Source organism: Trichomonas vaginalis, chromosome V, assembly GCF_026262505.1.
Source record: "Trichomonas vaginalis G3 chromosome V, whole genome shotgun sequence".
NCBI classification, from domain to species: domain Eukaryota; phylum Parabasalia; order Trichomonadida; family Trichomonadidae; genus Trichomonas; species Trichomonas vaginalis.
In genome coordinates, this window is record NC_067207.1 from 24,161,154 (window position 1) to 24,177,378 (window position 16,225).

Consider the following 16,225-nt stretch of genomic DNA (forward strand, 5'->3'; position numbering starts at 1 on the left):
TCTAAATCAATGATTTAAATATAGGATACTAACTAATTGTGGATTCAAATTGTAAAATGTGTCGGTGTTGTCCACTATAGAATCGCCCATAGAATTGACTAAAAAAGGTCTATAATAAATTCGATTATAAACGAATAGGAAAACAAAGATAATATTTCATGTAACAAGACATAAATATGAATACTCTGTATATTTAAATAACTCAAAATTAGATACGAAAGAACAAACTCTAACAAACACTGAATTACTTTTATGAATAGCAATTTCGGGTAGAGATACTTGTTAATTGAATCATTGTATATGAAAAAACAATTGAGTTTTCGGTTAAAATTAATTTTCCCACCATGAAATCTTAAAAGAGACTCCATTTTGTTTTTTCCCGTCATAGTATCAAGAGAATGTTGCTTATTTTTTTGTAGAAAATTCAATATTTTTTGGTAAAGTTTGAGAAAACCCCAATGTCCTATATTCGAGCGCATGACGGCGATATCAAGAGGAGTTTGACCATATTTATTCAATGAATTGATTTCGGCACCATGTGAAATTAATATTTCTGCATATTCTGTGTTAGACAAAAATGCTGCTATATGCAGAGGTGTATTTCCATTGATATTTTTCGCATTGACATTTGCACCTTTTGAAATCAGGAGTTCAATCAGATCTTTATAACCATGCTGCAGTGTATAGATAATTAAATTATTTCCATAAATATCTGTCTTATTGACGTATGCACCACGTGAAATAAAAAGTTGTGCCATATCTTTAAGATTTAATGAAAATATATACTCAAGAAGGATCTTACCATCAATTTTTTCATTCGGATCGGCACCGTGTGAAATTAAAATATCAACAACTTTCTCATTATTATATTTAATTCCATAAAGAAGTGATGGTATTTTATTAATTTCATCTTTGATATTGGCTCCATTTGAAACAAGTAACTCCACGATATCTGTCAAATTAAGCGCTAGTGCTATAAAAAGAGGAGTTCCAAAGTCTGGACATGATTCATCAATTTTAATCCCATTCAAAATCAAATATTTTACAATAGATGTTTCTTCTGCATAAACAGCTAAGTGAAGGGCTGTATAATTACTCCACTTTGAATTAATATCTACACCATTTAAATGCAAATATTCACATAGAGACGGAATTCTATAATACGGAGAAAATACAAAACATGTGTTGAAATCATTAGTTCGATTCAAATAAATAAGAAATGAATGAAGATTGTGAAAATTATTACTGCCTATATATAAAGATGTGTTGAATTCATCTATCAATTTAAGAATATTTTCAGTATTATGAGATGCAATTGCAGCATTATATGTTAATGAATCAGGTTTTTGTTCTTTCAAACATTCATTTATGATATATTGATTGTCTCCACGAAATGAAGCATCAAGACATTCTTTTGTGATTTCAACTTTGAATTCTGTTCTTAATAAATTGAAACAGTTAAATGCTCCATGAAAACAACATGTTTTAAGTAAATCACTGAGATTAAGGCTCTCATGTTTCAAGAATTCACTTAGAGATTCTTCATCATCCTTCAATATTGCATCAAGATATGTGTTTGTGATAGAAGTGTCATAATTTGAAAGAGTTAAGTTATCAGGATTGATATCACAATGATATTCTTGATAAATTCTATTCATCAGATCTACGTATGCATGATGATAACGTAATCTGTCTTGACCAATAGAGTTTAATGTATCCATCATCTTTTGTGCTGTAAAATATCCTGCATCAATCAAGTTATCCTTGATCTCCTTGTATAATTCTGCTGTTGAGTTTATTTTATCCGAATCCAATCTATATATTGCATCCACAGTCTCAATGTATCCTTTGTACTTATCCATAAGTATTTCATAATGCTTATATGCTTGGTTATCTTCCATTAGCTGAATAATTAAGATAGCTAACATTAAGATGATTGATTTAAACTAAATGTCAGATTTACTTTATAAACTCACAATTGAAAATTTTTAAAATTTTACTAAACAAAAAGCAAAAATAAATAATCTTGATCATATGAGTTTTCATTTTCATTTGCTAATAAATAATTCAATTATTTTGAGAGAATGTCAAAATTGTGTTGCGAAAGTGCAATTTTTTCCATAAATGGTATATCGTGTTCAAAATTGAAAGCTGTACAAATTTCATGTCAGTTAACTGTATAATACACTCAGATTGGTACAAGATAATCTTTAATTTAGTTTTTGTCAAAATTGTGATGATTTTGGAGAGAAAATCTTTTAAAAAGACTCGGACTGTTTAAAATTATATTAAAATTCTTGAAGAAACAAATCAATGGTAAATGATTTCTTTGTCGGTCATTACTGATTCAATACTATCAATTAATGGAGTTACCAGAAGAGGACATGTTGCAAATTTAACAAACAAAGGCATCAATTTTGTGTTTTTATATTTTACTGAATTATCGAAATCCGCAATAGTTGACTCACTATCTGTGGTTGAATTCTCATATGTTATTATAGAATATTCAATTTGAAAAGTGATAATCTCTTGATTCCAGGAAAAAACAACAACAACAACAATAAATCATCAAACTTACACAGCGAATAAAGCAAACCAAAGATCATCCCCTTTATTTCCTATAAAATTACATGATGTAAACGTAAATGCTATAGAATAAACAAAAATTTGGTGTGAATTCATATCATTGTCGGTTTGATTGTTATCAATGACATTGACACAAGACACAAATGAATCAGAAGAAATAAGAAGACTATAACTCTCTGTTGAAATTTTGACTCGATTTTTTGTAATGTTGCATTGATTCATGATACAAAGATCAATAATTATGGAACGTGTCTCTAAACAACATTTTTCTAAGCTGCCGCAATCGTAAACTAAAGTTTCGTTTACAAAATTTCTGTAACTTAGTAATGGTGATACTCTTATAGAAAATGAAGTCCCATGTCCCAATTTGTAGATTTCGGGTATGAATTTTTTTGTTTGAATAATTTCTCCACTTAGAAATAAGTAGAGAGAACCTCCATCTTGTTTTCCGGAGGCACATGACTCGAATTGGTTTGATGTTACATATGCATTATCGTAATATATTTTTCTTAGGAAATTCGAATCACTCCATTTGGTTTTAATTCATTAAATAAATAAACAGCTTGAAACATAATAATTTAAGCTGTTTGACCTTAAAAATTCAGAATTGCTGTGAGTTCAGACTTCAGATAAGCAAAGAATTTATTTCAACATTGAATTGAGTAATTAATGCAAAGATATCTGTTTAAACAGACTATCCTGTGATTCCACTGTTTCCAAAATTAGAATTCTGAAAGAAATAATCAAATATTATATCAACACCACTGTTTCTTTTGAGTTTACCCATATTAGCAGATTTTTTTTCACCATGTGCAATTAAGAGAGATTCCATTTCACTTTCTTCATTTAAAGATCCAAAGATATTTTTGCGATTTTCGTGAAGTTTGAGAAAATCTCCATGTTCTAACTTCGAACGCATAACAGCAATATCAAGAGGAGTTTGACCATATTTATTCAATGAATTGATTTCAGCATTGTGTGATATTAATATTTCTGCATATTCTGTGTTAGGCAATAATGCTGCTAAATGCAGAGGTGTATTTCCATTGATATTTGCACCGTTTGGAACCAGAAGTTCAATTATATCATTGCTTTTGCATTCTACGATTAAAGAATTTTTATATTGCTCAGATAAATTGAAAGATGATTGCAAAATATTAACGAAGAATTCCATTTTTTTTAATAATAGCATAATAATGCTTAAAAATGACATTATTTCCATAATAATGATTAAAAATGGCATGTGAAATAAGAAGTTGAGTCAACTCCTGCATGAAATATACTTACAAACTGATTCAAAGAACTGATGTCAGCAGGATGGCTAATTTCAACATTTCTTTGTTCAAAACTCTTAATATTTCTCCCGTCATATTTTAATAGTTGATTTTGGTATAAATTATTATTTTTCAAAGCAGAACCTTTTTTAAATCAAATAAAATGCTTTTGTAATATAATTCGTTTATTAAACATAATAGAAGAATGGTAAAATTTATGAAAAAACTTGGCGTATTTTCAATTATCCGTTCCAAAAATTGAACATAATCCATCACATAAATAGTCTAAAAAATATTCAATTATCGATGAATGGGAAAATATAAATACAATTTCTTGTAAAAAGATCCGAATAAGAATATTATGTGTATCTATTGTACAGTAAATTATAAAGGAAATATATAACTCTAACGAACCATGAATTATTTTTAAAACTGGCGATATCGGGTAGAGATATTCATCAATTGAAATATTGCATTTGAAAAAAGAATTGAGTCTTCGGTTCGAATTTATTTTTCCACCATGAGATCTTAAGAGAGATTCCATTTTGTTTTTCTCCGTCATAGTATCGTGAGAATATTGCTTATTTTTTTGAAGAAAATTCAATATTTTTTGGTAAAGTTTGATAAAACACCAATGTTCGCTCTTAGAACGTATGACAGCAATATCAAGAGGAGTTTGACCATATTTATTCAATGAATTGATTTCAGCATTGTGTGATATTAATATTTCTGCATATTCTGTGTTAGGCAATAATGCTGCTAAATGCAGAGGTGTATTTCCATTGATATTTTTCGCATTGACATTTATATCATTTGAAATTAGAAATTCAAACATATCTTTATGACCATGCAGCAGTGTATAGATAATTAAATTATGTCCATATATATCTGTCTCATTGATGTTTGTACCACGTGAAATAAGAAGTTGTGCTATATCTTTTAGATTTAATGCAAATATATATTTAAGAATGTTCACACCATCAATTTTTTTCATTCGGATCAGCACCGTGTGAAATTAAAATATCAACAACTTTCTTATTATTATTTATGATTCCATATTGAAGTGCTGACATATTATCAATTTCATCTTTGATATTGATATTGGCTCCATTTGAAACAAGTAACTCCACGATATCTGTCAAATTACGAGATAGGGCTAAATTAAGAGCAGTTCCAAAGTTTGTACATGTTTCATCAATATTAATTCCATTCATAATCAAATATTTTATAATGGATGTTTCTTCTGCATAAACAGCTAAATGGAGGGCTGTATAATTACTACAATTTGCATTAATATCTATACCATTTAAATGCAAATATTCACATAGAGACGGAATTCTATAATACGGAGAAAATACAAAACATGTGTTGAAATCATTAGTTTGATTCAAATAAATAAGAAATGAATGAAGATTGTGAAAATTATTACTGCCTATATATAAAGATGTGTTGAATTCATCTATCAATTTAAGAATATTTTCAGTATTATGAGATGCAATTGCAGCATTATATGTTAATGAATCAGGTTTTTGTTCTTTCAAACATTCATTTATGATATATTGATTGTCTCCACGAAATGAAGCATCAAGACATTCTTTTGTGATTTCAACTTTGAATTCTGTTCTTAATAAATTGAAACAGTTAAATGCTCCATGAAAACAACATGTTTTAAGTAAATCACTGAGATTAAGGCTCTCATGTTTCAAGAATTCACTTAGAGATTCTTCATCATCCTTCAATATTGCATCAAGATATGTGTTTGTGATAGAAGTGTCATAATTTGAAAGAGTTAAGTTATCAGGATTGATATCACAATGATATTCTTGATAAATTCTATTCATCAACTCTACGTATGCATGACGATAACGTAATCTATCTTGACCAATAGAGTTTAATGTATCCATCATCTTTTGTGCTGTAAAATATCCTGCATCAATCAAGTTATCCTTGATCTCCTTGTATAATTCTGCTGTTGAGTTTATTTTATCCGAATCCAATCTATAAATTGCATCCACAGTTTCAATGTATCCCTTGTACTTATCCATAAGTATTTCATAATGCTTATATGCTTGGTTATCTTCCATTAGCTGAATAATTAAGATAGCGAACATTAGGATGATTGATTTGTATGACCAGGATTATATATTTTTGCTTTTGGATGAGTGAATTTTTAAAATTTTTCAATCAAATTTTTAATTTTGACTTATCTTCAAAATTTGACATGTAGGGTAAATCAATTATTTTAATGGAAATGAAATTTTTAAATCAAAGGTAATCAAATAATATATAAGAATTAGTAAAAATTAGCTAATAATATTTTTGATTTGACTAATTTTTGCGATTTTGGAGATTTGAAGATCATTTTTCCCCATACATATAACCAGCAATGATCGCATATTAAATTTGGTTAAACAATACCAATCAGTATGGTAGATTTTTTGATAATTTTATATAGAATTGTACTTTCGACCTATGGTATCAACAATTGCATTACTATGAAAAGAATATCGAAAGTATTTAATACGCGGATTAAATTTATGAAAGGATTTCAAATATCTTGAAGAATTTCTAAATAATTTTGACTGTTTCTTCCTTGAACTTTCAAATGCGATATAATGAGAAGTACCATAACATACATCAATGTTTATTCTTCAAGAATTTGGAATTCAAGAACAAATAGAAAAATTTAATATGGTTTTTAACATAAGCATTATTTTCGATCTCATCTTCACCTTTCATTAAAGGTCGACTTTTGAAAAAATAACAAGTATTTCCAAATGAAATATTTGTATTCTTAAATACAAGAGATGAACTACTTAAACTTTCAGTGTTATCTATTGTTGAATTTTCAAATGTTATTATACAATCATTTGCATAAAAAATGTGAGAAACTTCATTCTCACGAATACAACAATAACTCATGAAAACATTAGAATAATAAGAACGAATCAGAAAACCACCTTCTGGACTTTTATTTCTTATATAATTACACGAAGTAACTTTAAATATTGATGATTTATATGAATCAGATGATGAGTGATAATTAAAATTATCGGATGATTGATTGTTCTCAATGATATTGACACAAATTATGTATGAATCAGAGGTGATCCTATCTATATCATAGCCTCCATATGAATCAATGTAATTGTGAGTAATATTACAATGATTCAGGATACAAAATCCTTTAATCATTAGAGCTGTAGTAATAGCGTCTGATTTTATACTGACACAATTGCATACTATTGTTTCATTTGCATGATTTTTGGAACCTGGAGTTTCAGAAGCAGCTGCATAAAAAGAACTTCCAGAATAACCAGTTGATGAATTTAAGTATGAATTTTTTGATTGGACAATCTGTCCATCGAAGCCAAAGTATAGAGATCCTCCACCTGATCCAGAGGAACATGAATCAAATTTATTTGTGGTAGCATATAATTTACCATCATCTCCTGAACCAATTCCAACAGCACCGTCTGTTAATCCAAGAAAATAACAGCTTGAAACGAAGTAATTTGAACTACCTGATCTTGAAAATTCAGTACCATTGTTACGATGCTCTTCAATATAGCTTGATCCGGGAAATGCTTCTTCCCAGGAGATATCGGAAGTTTTATTCTGACAAAAAATTTGCATCGTTTTCACGCTCTCAAAATCATTTCTTATCCATTTAAATGAGTTCCAGTTTCTGAATCGTTTATTCGATACCTGCAATTTTTTTCAATATCGTAGTAGTATATGAGTGCGGGTTTAGTGACTTTTTTTGTTTCATCTATATATAGACGATGCATTAAAATATATTTATTTATAAATCATTAAAAAAATTAACATTAATTTTAAAATAATTTAATTTTTTATCTTTTATAAAGAAGCTATATATAGATGATGTCAGATATTCCGCGATTAATTAAACATTGTTTAAATCCTGAATGGGTTAAACTTCAATTTAAAAATGAAGATTGTGAATTATTAAATGAATATGAAAGCCAAAATAAGCTAATGAGGTATAAATATAATGATAAAGAATATTTAATTTCATGGAATCAATGGAGTCATAATCAAAGACCTCATAAACGAGAAGAAGAAATTGAAAATAATGAAATGGAAATCATTGATGACATTAAAGAGGATGGAATTCCTAAATTTTGTAGAAAAACCATTAGAACTAAGTTAGGAGCATATAAACGTAGAGTATTAAATCCTGAATATCTTAAACATCAATTTAAAAAGGAAGACTGTGAATTATTAAACGTTAATGAATATGAAAATGCTAAATCAAAACTGAGATATAAATATATTGGAAGTGATGAAAGGTGTAAAGATAAAGATAAAGTTTATTCAGTTTCATATAATAACTGGCACACGTTGGGGATAAGAAAACATTTAGGAGATTATGGTAAAAGTTCCGAATTCTTCAAATCTAGTATGTATGAGAGAGTAAAAGAAATCAGATATAATTATCATTCATGAATGAAAAATAAACTTTAAAAATTCATGTCTTACATTTTTGAATAATTTTTTGTAAACGTAAGAATTCATACAATATCGAGTGATTTTGTATCATTTTTTTTAACATATGAAGTAAAAAATGTATGATTTTTACGGTTTTTATTCTTACGTTTTTGAATAAATCAAGATTTAAAAATTTTCAGAATCGTAAGAAATTTTCACTAAACCCATACATAATGAAATAAAAAAAATAAAAAAAATAAAAAAATAAACTTTAAAAATTCATGTCTCAGAATCAACAATGAACTTTAAATAAGCTAATGATTATTTGAATTTATGAAATCAATAATTTGATTTATTCGCTCTTCAATAATTTCTATTCTTTTTGTTAAATCATCAATTTTCATTAATGAGGTGATTCTTGATTGAGGAATAGATTTCAAACTAACCACTCCTTTTATTTTTGAAATTTTGAATCCATGACCCTCCGGGTCTTGGACTCTGTCCTCAACTTTAAACATTTTATTCAATTTACATGTTGTCAATTCTTCAAATAATTTTTTATTATTAGCATAATAGTCATTAAATTCATCAACAGATGAAAAAATTTTTATTTCAGTAATTGGTTTAACAACATTTATTTTTTGTTGAACATTTTCACTTTCATTTATTTCTTCCTCCTCTGTTTCATTTATTTTTAAAATTGGTTTCATTTATCATTAAATAAAAATTAGAATATAAGTGATGAAATATATTTTTTAATTAATATTAAATCAGAAATGGCGGCAGGATTCTTTAAAAAATTATGGGATGGAATTAAGAAAGCTGCAGGTTGGGTTTATAAAAAGGTTATTAAACCTGTTGCAAACTTTTTGGCACCAGTAGCGAAAACGGCAGGAACTATCATAGGTGGAGTATTAGGTACTAAAGCAGGTAATCCGGCGATGGGAGCACAAGCAGGTAACGCAATTGGTGGAATTGCTGAAGGAATACTTAATAAAATAGGGGGTAAATAGTGGAAAAATAAATAAATATTATTTTTATCTTAGTATCGGTTGTAGTCTTTGATAAACTTTTTCTCCTTTATTTAAAATTTCTCTTATTGGGGCAGCTTTTGGCGTTATTGATTCAGCAACATCACTAATTGCTTCTTTATTCTTAAATATCCAATTCGCTCCTTTCTTCATTGTTTCCCAAACTTTATGCGCTCCTCTTTTTACTTTATCCCACAGTTTCTTAAAGAATCCTGCAGCCATAGTTGATTATTTCATTAAAATTAAAAATTCATTTTCATATTTTAATTTTGATTTTTTATTTAATAATAAATGACGACTAACTATTTGGTGCCAAATACTAAACCGATTAATGGAAATGTATTTCATTCATTCGAAAAGATAAATGAAATATTCGCAAAGAATGATGGAAGAAGATATTATAGAGAACTTGAAAGTTCATGCTATGACTCTGATACTCCATATTTTGATGATAAACAAACTCATTTAAGAATTACAAATCCGGCTCATGATGTGAACCAATTAGGTGACACATATATTAAACGCAAAGTTAAAGCAACTCTAGTTTCAAATAAAGCTTTCACATGTGATGCCGCTTTTAAATGTATGCGTTTATTCGTTGGTTATAAATCATCAAATCAAAGCTTTAAACAATTAGAAGTAGAAACCGAAAGAGGTGATGCCGGTTATCTTCAGATGGATTGCGCCCGTGAATCTTTCGCATTTGCAACATATAAACCAAAATCAGAAAGGAAAGTTAAAAAGTTTGTTCATTCGTTATATAATAATGTTCAAAAATATGATAACTCAGTATGTGGTAAATATATTGACCCTTCAGAAGTTTTCAAGAAAGCAAATGAAGAAGTTGATATCACTTTTGATATGATTATTCCGGTAAATGATTTGTTAGCATTTCAGGCGTTCGATGATTATCCTAAATCATTTGGTGAAATCATTCTTAAATATTATGTTTTCAGGGATACTTTAGTATTTTGTCAGGTTGACCCGTTAAGAGTTGCTGATTTACAAAATTACGTTTATGAAAAGATAACTGATGAAAATTATGAAAAGATTATGAATCATGTTTATAAATATGATCGCAAATTCCAACAAATCGGACTTTCTACCAAATTAATTACAAGCTTAACCGCTACATCTGCTGACGCAACAGTTGAAGACGTTATTATTTCATGCACAAAGATGGAAGTTTTAGAGGATAAATGCATTACACCAGGATACGGTTTAATTGAAGAATCAGTTAAAGCAATACCACGTTTATTCAGTAAGGAAGATCCATTCATGATTCCAGCTCAACATATTGACGTTCGTTCACTAAATGGAGGTTGCATCACTCCTGAAGGTATTAGCTCAGATTTCTCATACGCTCTTCATAATGTTACAGATGTTGTGTTAACATTTCCGAAGAATGCAATGCAAAGAACGGTTTTAGAAAATCCAATGCTTCGAGGTCTTCAGGTCACTATAGATTCCAGAAACTTCCCCGATCAAGCGATGACCACAGTGGGTGACATATTCTTTACACGTATGCTTCAAGCTTCTGATTTAGATGGAGTGAATGAATGCACGGAAGAATACGAGGACTCATTAACTAGACCACTGAATGATGATGATGGCAAGCCATTAGCTAGAACATGGAAAGACCAAACTTCATTCTTATGCACTATTCCAGTTCAACGTGATGGAGCGGGTATATTCTTTGATGGATTAGAAACTTTCAACTCACAAGTTACAGTACAAGTGAAAGCTTATCCAATCATTCAGGGTGAAAATGACACTTACTGTTCAAAAGTGACAAATCCTCCTCAGGTTTGGTTTACTAGGACTACATATTGGACATGGACACCGGATGAAGGTTTGAAATATCATCCAACAGGTACACCACCGCAGTATAGAAGTTCATATGATGAAATATTGATGAATAGAAATGTATAAAATTATAAATTTATTTTTGATTAAATGGATTTAAATTCTGAAGAATTAGCGGGAGTATATAATACATACGTAGATGATATGATTAATGAAGCATTGAGTGATAATAGAAATGCTCTATCTAAGGAAAAATTAATGAAAATTCCATATTCTGAATGTTACTTAAATTCAATCACTGCAGCAATTGGTAAACAGAATAAAGGTAAAACATTAACGATATTAAAACAAATTATCATTATTGCTAACACTTCACCCTATTCACATGTGTTAATTTATATCAACCGTTCAGGTTCACCTTCAGATGATACATTTGAATCTTTAAAGCATTTAATCAAAATTCCAATTATTTATTTATCACAAGAAGAAGCAGAAGATTATTTAAAAAACTTTGTAATGTATAAAGAATTATATAATACAATCAAGAAGCAAGGATTAGAGGATAAAATTATTGATAAACAACGGGATGAATTATTTGAAACACTTTCTATTTCAAATTTTGATAGAGAATTTTTGCATTCACTCATTTTTCTAGATGATGCGGTGAAATCAAAACTAATAACAAATGAGAAATCATATTTTAATCAGTTATTAACTCAATGTCGACACATTCAGTGTTCATTCTTCATGGCTGTTCAATACTTCAAAGCATTAAGCACAAACATTAAATCAAACCTGTCCACCCTTTTCATTTTCAGTGGTTTTAGTCGTCAACAGTTGAACGTTATGCTTTATCAAGTGAATTTACCAATGAGCATTAATGAACTTTACACACAATATCAACAATTAGGAGAACATGGAAAAATAATAGTTGATTTAAATAAAGGATGTGTTAAATTCGAATAACTTTTTATAATTAATTTTTATTTTTTATTTATAATTAAACATGACAGAAATTGCAAATCTTCTACAGGTTCCATTAAAACAAGGAACAAACAAAAAGGGTGCATATAATAGAACTATGAAAGTTCCAGACGGAATGAAAGAATTAGTTCATATTGTTGCTGGTCTTCAAAAGGATGTTAAACAAATGAGAAACGTTTTAACATTACCAGAAGCTCAAGCATATGCCAAACGTCACGGACCAAATTGGAAGCACACGAAGCAGACATTACGGGTCAAATGGAAAACCTGATGGAATAAATGAAGTTTTCGTTACTGATGTAAGGAAATATTAAAGTCATAAATGGGTATAAATTAACATAGACGGATTATCCTAAACGTAAAGCATATAATGAACATTATCCTATGCAATTTGATGAAAATGGAAAAGCTGTTAAACAATACATTGGAGAAGGTGAAAATGGTCCAATTAATTCATACCGTCATAATCCATATTCTTACTTCAATGAAGAATTAAATGCTATTGAAGAAGGACCGGATGGATTACCACGATATTCTAACCAGTTTGATGGTCAATATGCAAATTTGAGATCTGAAATTCCAGCTAAGAAATTCTTTAAAGTTGCTTTATTCGATCCAGTTTTCGCAAATGTTAAAGATGAACTTAAACAGCAATTCCAACCAATTATAGTAGCAAGAATTGCATCAGGTGCTTTATCTCAAGCATTCAAAGATTTAATTAAGAAACCATTATATCAGCAACGAGGTTTAACTTATGATTTAGTTAAGGAATCAGATAAAAGAAAATTTGAGAAATCAGATGATTATAAGAATGCAATTAATGAATATATTCGGTCTATTAATTTCGATGAAAATGCTAAAAATCAACTTCATGAACAAATACAGGAAATAATAGAATTCAAAAGTTCCAGCAAAATAAAAGTTTAAATATATTTTTTTATTCGAATATAAATGAGAAAGACGTTTCACTAGTCAAAAGAACACTAACGCAAAAGCAGAGATTACTGTTGGTTATAACGTAAATGATGATAAATCACGAATTATTCAAAATGTTAAAGTTAATGTTAGTCCTGAATTAACAAGGTCAGCAACTCAACCAAATTTATTAACTCGTGACTTACCGAAGAATGATGAGAATGAAAAACCATGAGAATGGAGACCCAATCATTTTATCTGAACCTGGTAAAGAACCTGTTGAAATTCCCACTTATCCAACATACCCCCCACCTCTTTCATCAAACATCGAGAACCCAGGAATCTACGATTACAGTCGCAATGCGCCATATAAAATAGACATTAATTCTGAATTAATGAAAATTTACCGTGATATAATAACTGATAATTATGATTCAATAATAAATTTAATTGATCAATCTGGTTTAATTATTTTACCTTATGAATCATTAATTCACATTATCGCCATTCTTTGTGATGTTCAAGATTCAGACGTTAAGATTCAATTTTTCATAGATGATGAGGTTTCATGCTGCGGAACAGTTGCAAAAATAAATCCTATAAAGGATATTAGCACAATTAAGATATCAAAGAAAGTTAGTATGGTTATCTTGGGTACGGCGGCACTGCGTTCCACCTTACCCAATATAACCTTAAATATTTACAAAACCAGTAACGTATATTTTACAACACAAAACGACAACACTCACTTAACCTTAAATATTTACAAAGCCGCCAACCACTTCACCTCACCAACATTTTTTCGAACGACTTCACTTAATGAAAAATAAACGTTCTCACTAACGTTCCCACTAATGTTCTCACTTACAAAAGTATTGCAACTCTTCCCATTGCTGTGCTTCACACAATAGTTCATATTCTTCAGTATCGCTGCTGTCGCTCCAAATCGTCAGAGTCAAAAATCACTGTCAAAATAAATGTTAGTAAGTTTTGACAAAGCTAATGAAACACGTTTACCGTTTGTATCTATGCTTGTATAAACTTTCCATTATGTTTGTGTCATAAACGCTCAAACTAACTTTACCCTTTCTCCCTCGTATCTGATAGAATGTATTTTCACGAGGAACGAAGAACAAATTCTTGAACTCATGACCGTTGTAGTTTGTTATCTCAATAGTTTTTCGTCATTTACATCCAAAATAAATAAAAAATAAAATAAAAAATAAAATTAAAAATTAATGATATCACCACCCCACACGTATGAAAACATAGCACAAAAATAAATTTAGGTGAAGCGGTGAGATCTCACCTCTTTTTTCACCTTTTTTCACCCTGTTGAATTCATTGCTTTATAACTCTCTTCCTTGGTTTCTTTTTAGTTGCTTTCTTCACGTCTGTCTCCAACTTGACTGTCTTTCTTCTTCGGCCGTAATGATACCAGTTACTTCCACCAGTCAATGGGTCAAATGGTCTTCGTAAGGGTTTCCATACATTCCATAGGGACCATACGGAAGAACTACTGGTGGAGGAAGAGTTCCATCGACTCTATTTAAATGCATTGTTTCACCTTTCATCTGGTCATTAAAGTCTTTTGCGTGTTTTGCAAACTCATCGTCCTTTCCTAAAGCATTTTCTGACTCAGTCGCAACCAAATTGGATGCTTTATTTATGAGCCCTATTTTATTTAATCTTAACTTCTTTGCAACCCAGCCTCCAATCTTCCCTTTATTTGCATCTAATGTCTTCGAAACCCTTCCTCCACTCATTTTATTTACTGCGTCATAAGCTCCAAGTGCTTTTGCTCCAAATGCTAATGCTTTTGTTCCCATTGCGCCTAAAGCTGCCCAAGCTACCATTTACACCATATTAAAATCATCTCTCTTCAATATTATCTCATAAAAGTTCTCGTTACTGGAGAAAGTCAATGAAACATAAACGTTCTCACGGGCTTCGCCCTCACCGCTTTGCGGTCTATCTAACTTATTTCTTATCTCATCTATTCTTCAAAATGTCTGAACAATTGCTAACATCTTCTACAACAGTTATTTCATCATGAATGACCTTCAAGAACAAGCTCATTTAATATGCAATTAAAATCATCTCAATAATGAGTCCATCCTTTCCATCTTTAGGTAGCACAACATCTTTCATTGAAGAAGGTTCGACAAGTCTTATGTTAAACTTACTGACAAAGTTTGTTATACTATAATGCTTCGGTGGCGAATACATGTAGTTTGAAAGACATAATATAGATTCTTCAGCAAATTCACTTATACTGGATTTTATAACAATGTTCTCACGAGACCAAATACCACCAATTGACAATCTTGTAAGCAATCCTGCTGAACCTTCAACTGTAAACGTCGATGGTAACATTCCACGAAGGTCATCTATTGACATCGTTGAGTCACTGAATTTAAATATTTTCTTAAAGCAATCGTCATTATCTAACCATGCAATAGCTTTGAAGTTTTCATTCGAATATACATCTGCTTCATTAAATGTAAAACCTGACTTCTTTGCAGAGATGACTTTAAAATCTATTGAGTTTGTTTCAAAATTATATGCTATGGTAACTTCTGAAGGTAATGGATGTCCTTCCGCAGTCAGTTGTTCTCTCACTACCGTTTGAAGCTTTGTGTTAAAAACTTTCATGTCATCTCCTGTGTCTAGGTTCACATACACAGCAACAGGAAAACTATCTTGCTTCTTTGTTTCATCATTATATCTCAAAACATTAAAGTTCTTCAATAATATTGTTCTTCCTGCTGGAATACTTCGAACCTGTCTGATTTCAATAGCTTTCTCACCTCCTACATACTCTACCCAGTGCCTTGGATATTCATAAGTATACTGACTTTCTTGAATTTTGGTTGGTTTCATCATAACGTGTTCATAGTATATCTTTATACTCTTGTCAGTTAGACTCGGTGCTATGTTCTGAATATTTCTGACTTGCATTTTTAATGGAGATAAAATGAAGCATTTAATACATGACGTAGATGAAGACATGAATGAAACTACAGACAAACTTAACTCTTCTCTCATTCTTCCTTTCAGTAAGGACTATGAGTTCTGTTCAAATGGCGTTTATTTCTATTGTGGAAAGATGGGTTCAGGTAAGACATTTAATTTAATTCGTCATATACTCATAACAGAGCGTTTAGGAAACGACTC

At 30.0% G+C, this 16,225-nt stretch overlaps 5 protein-coding genes and 1 pseudogene across 6 annotated transcripts, besides 2 other annotated features; 2 read left to right on the plus strand and 4 right to left on the minus strand.

Moving 5' to 3' along the window:
* Positions 1-98: 98 nt before the first annotated feature.
* Positions 99-1,901, minus strand: TVAGG3_0393460 (spectrin binding; the record flags this gene model as incomplete). The annotated part of the gene is made up of 1 exon (XM_001584128.1): positions 99-1,901. The coding sequence occupies one exon, from the start codon at positions 1,899-1,901 to the stop codon at positions 99-101; it is 1,803 nt and encodes a 600-aa protein (XP_001584178.1).
* Positions 1,902-3,280: 1,379 nt separating this feature from the next.
* Positions 3,281-3,760, minus strand: TVAGG3_0393470 (temperature-gated cation channel protein; the record flags this gene model as incomplete). The annotated part of the gene is made up of 1 exon (XM_001584127.1): positions 3,281-3,760. One exon carries the CDS (start codon positions 3,758-3,760, stop codon positions 3,281-3,283), a length of 480 nt encoding a protein of 159 aa, XP_001584177.1.
* Positions 3,761-4,027: 267 nt separating this feature from the next.
* On the minus strand, positions 4,028-7,590 carry TVAGG3_0393480 (spectrin binding; the record flags this gene model as incomplete). The annotated part of the gene is made up of 1 exon (XM_001584126.1): positions 4,841-5,944. One exon carries the CDS (start codon positions 5,942-5,944, stop codon positions 4,841-4,843), a length of 1,104 nt encoding a protein of 367 aa, XP_001584176.1.
* A 1,498-nt stretch (positions 7,591-9,088) lies between these two features.
* TVAGG3_0393490 (N-acetylmuramoyl-l-alanine amidase family) lies at positions 9,089-9,325 on the plus strand (the record flags this gene model as incomplete). Its single annotated transcript, XM_051232399.1, has 1 exon — positions 9,089-9,325. The coding sequence occupies one exon, from the start codon at positions 9,089-9,091 to the stop codon at positions 9,323-9,325; it is 237 nt and encodes a 78-aa protein (XP_051102129.1).
* Positions 9,326-9,928: 603 nt separating this feature from the next.
* On the plus strand, positions 9,929-10,798 carry TVAGG3_0393500 (uncharacterized protein; the record flags this gene model as incomplete). The annotated part of the gene is made up of 1 exon (XM_051232400.1): positions 9,929-10,798. A coding segment is annotated over one exon (870 nt), but the record flags the coding sequence as incomplete, so codon positions are not given.
* Positions 10,799-11,413: 615 nt separating this feature from the next.
* Positions 11,414-12,058: a mobile genetic element.
* A 1,624-nt stretch (positions 12,059-13,682) lies between these two features.
* Positions 13,683-16,225: part of a mobile genetic element that runs on past the window's edge.
* On the minus strand, positions 14,393-14,904 carry TVAGG3_0393530 (annotated as a pseudogene). Its single transcript has one exon. A coding segment is annotated over exon 1 (512 nt).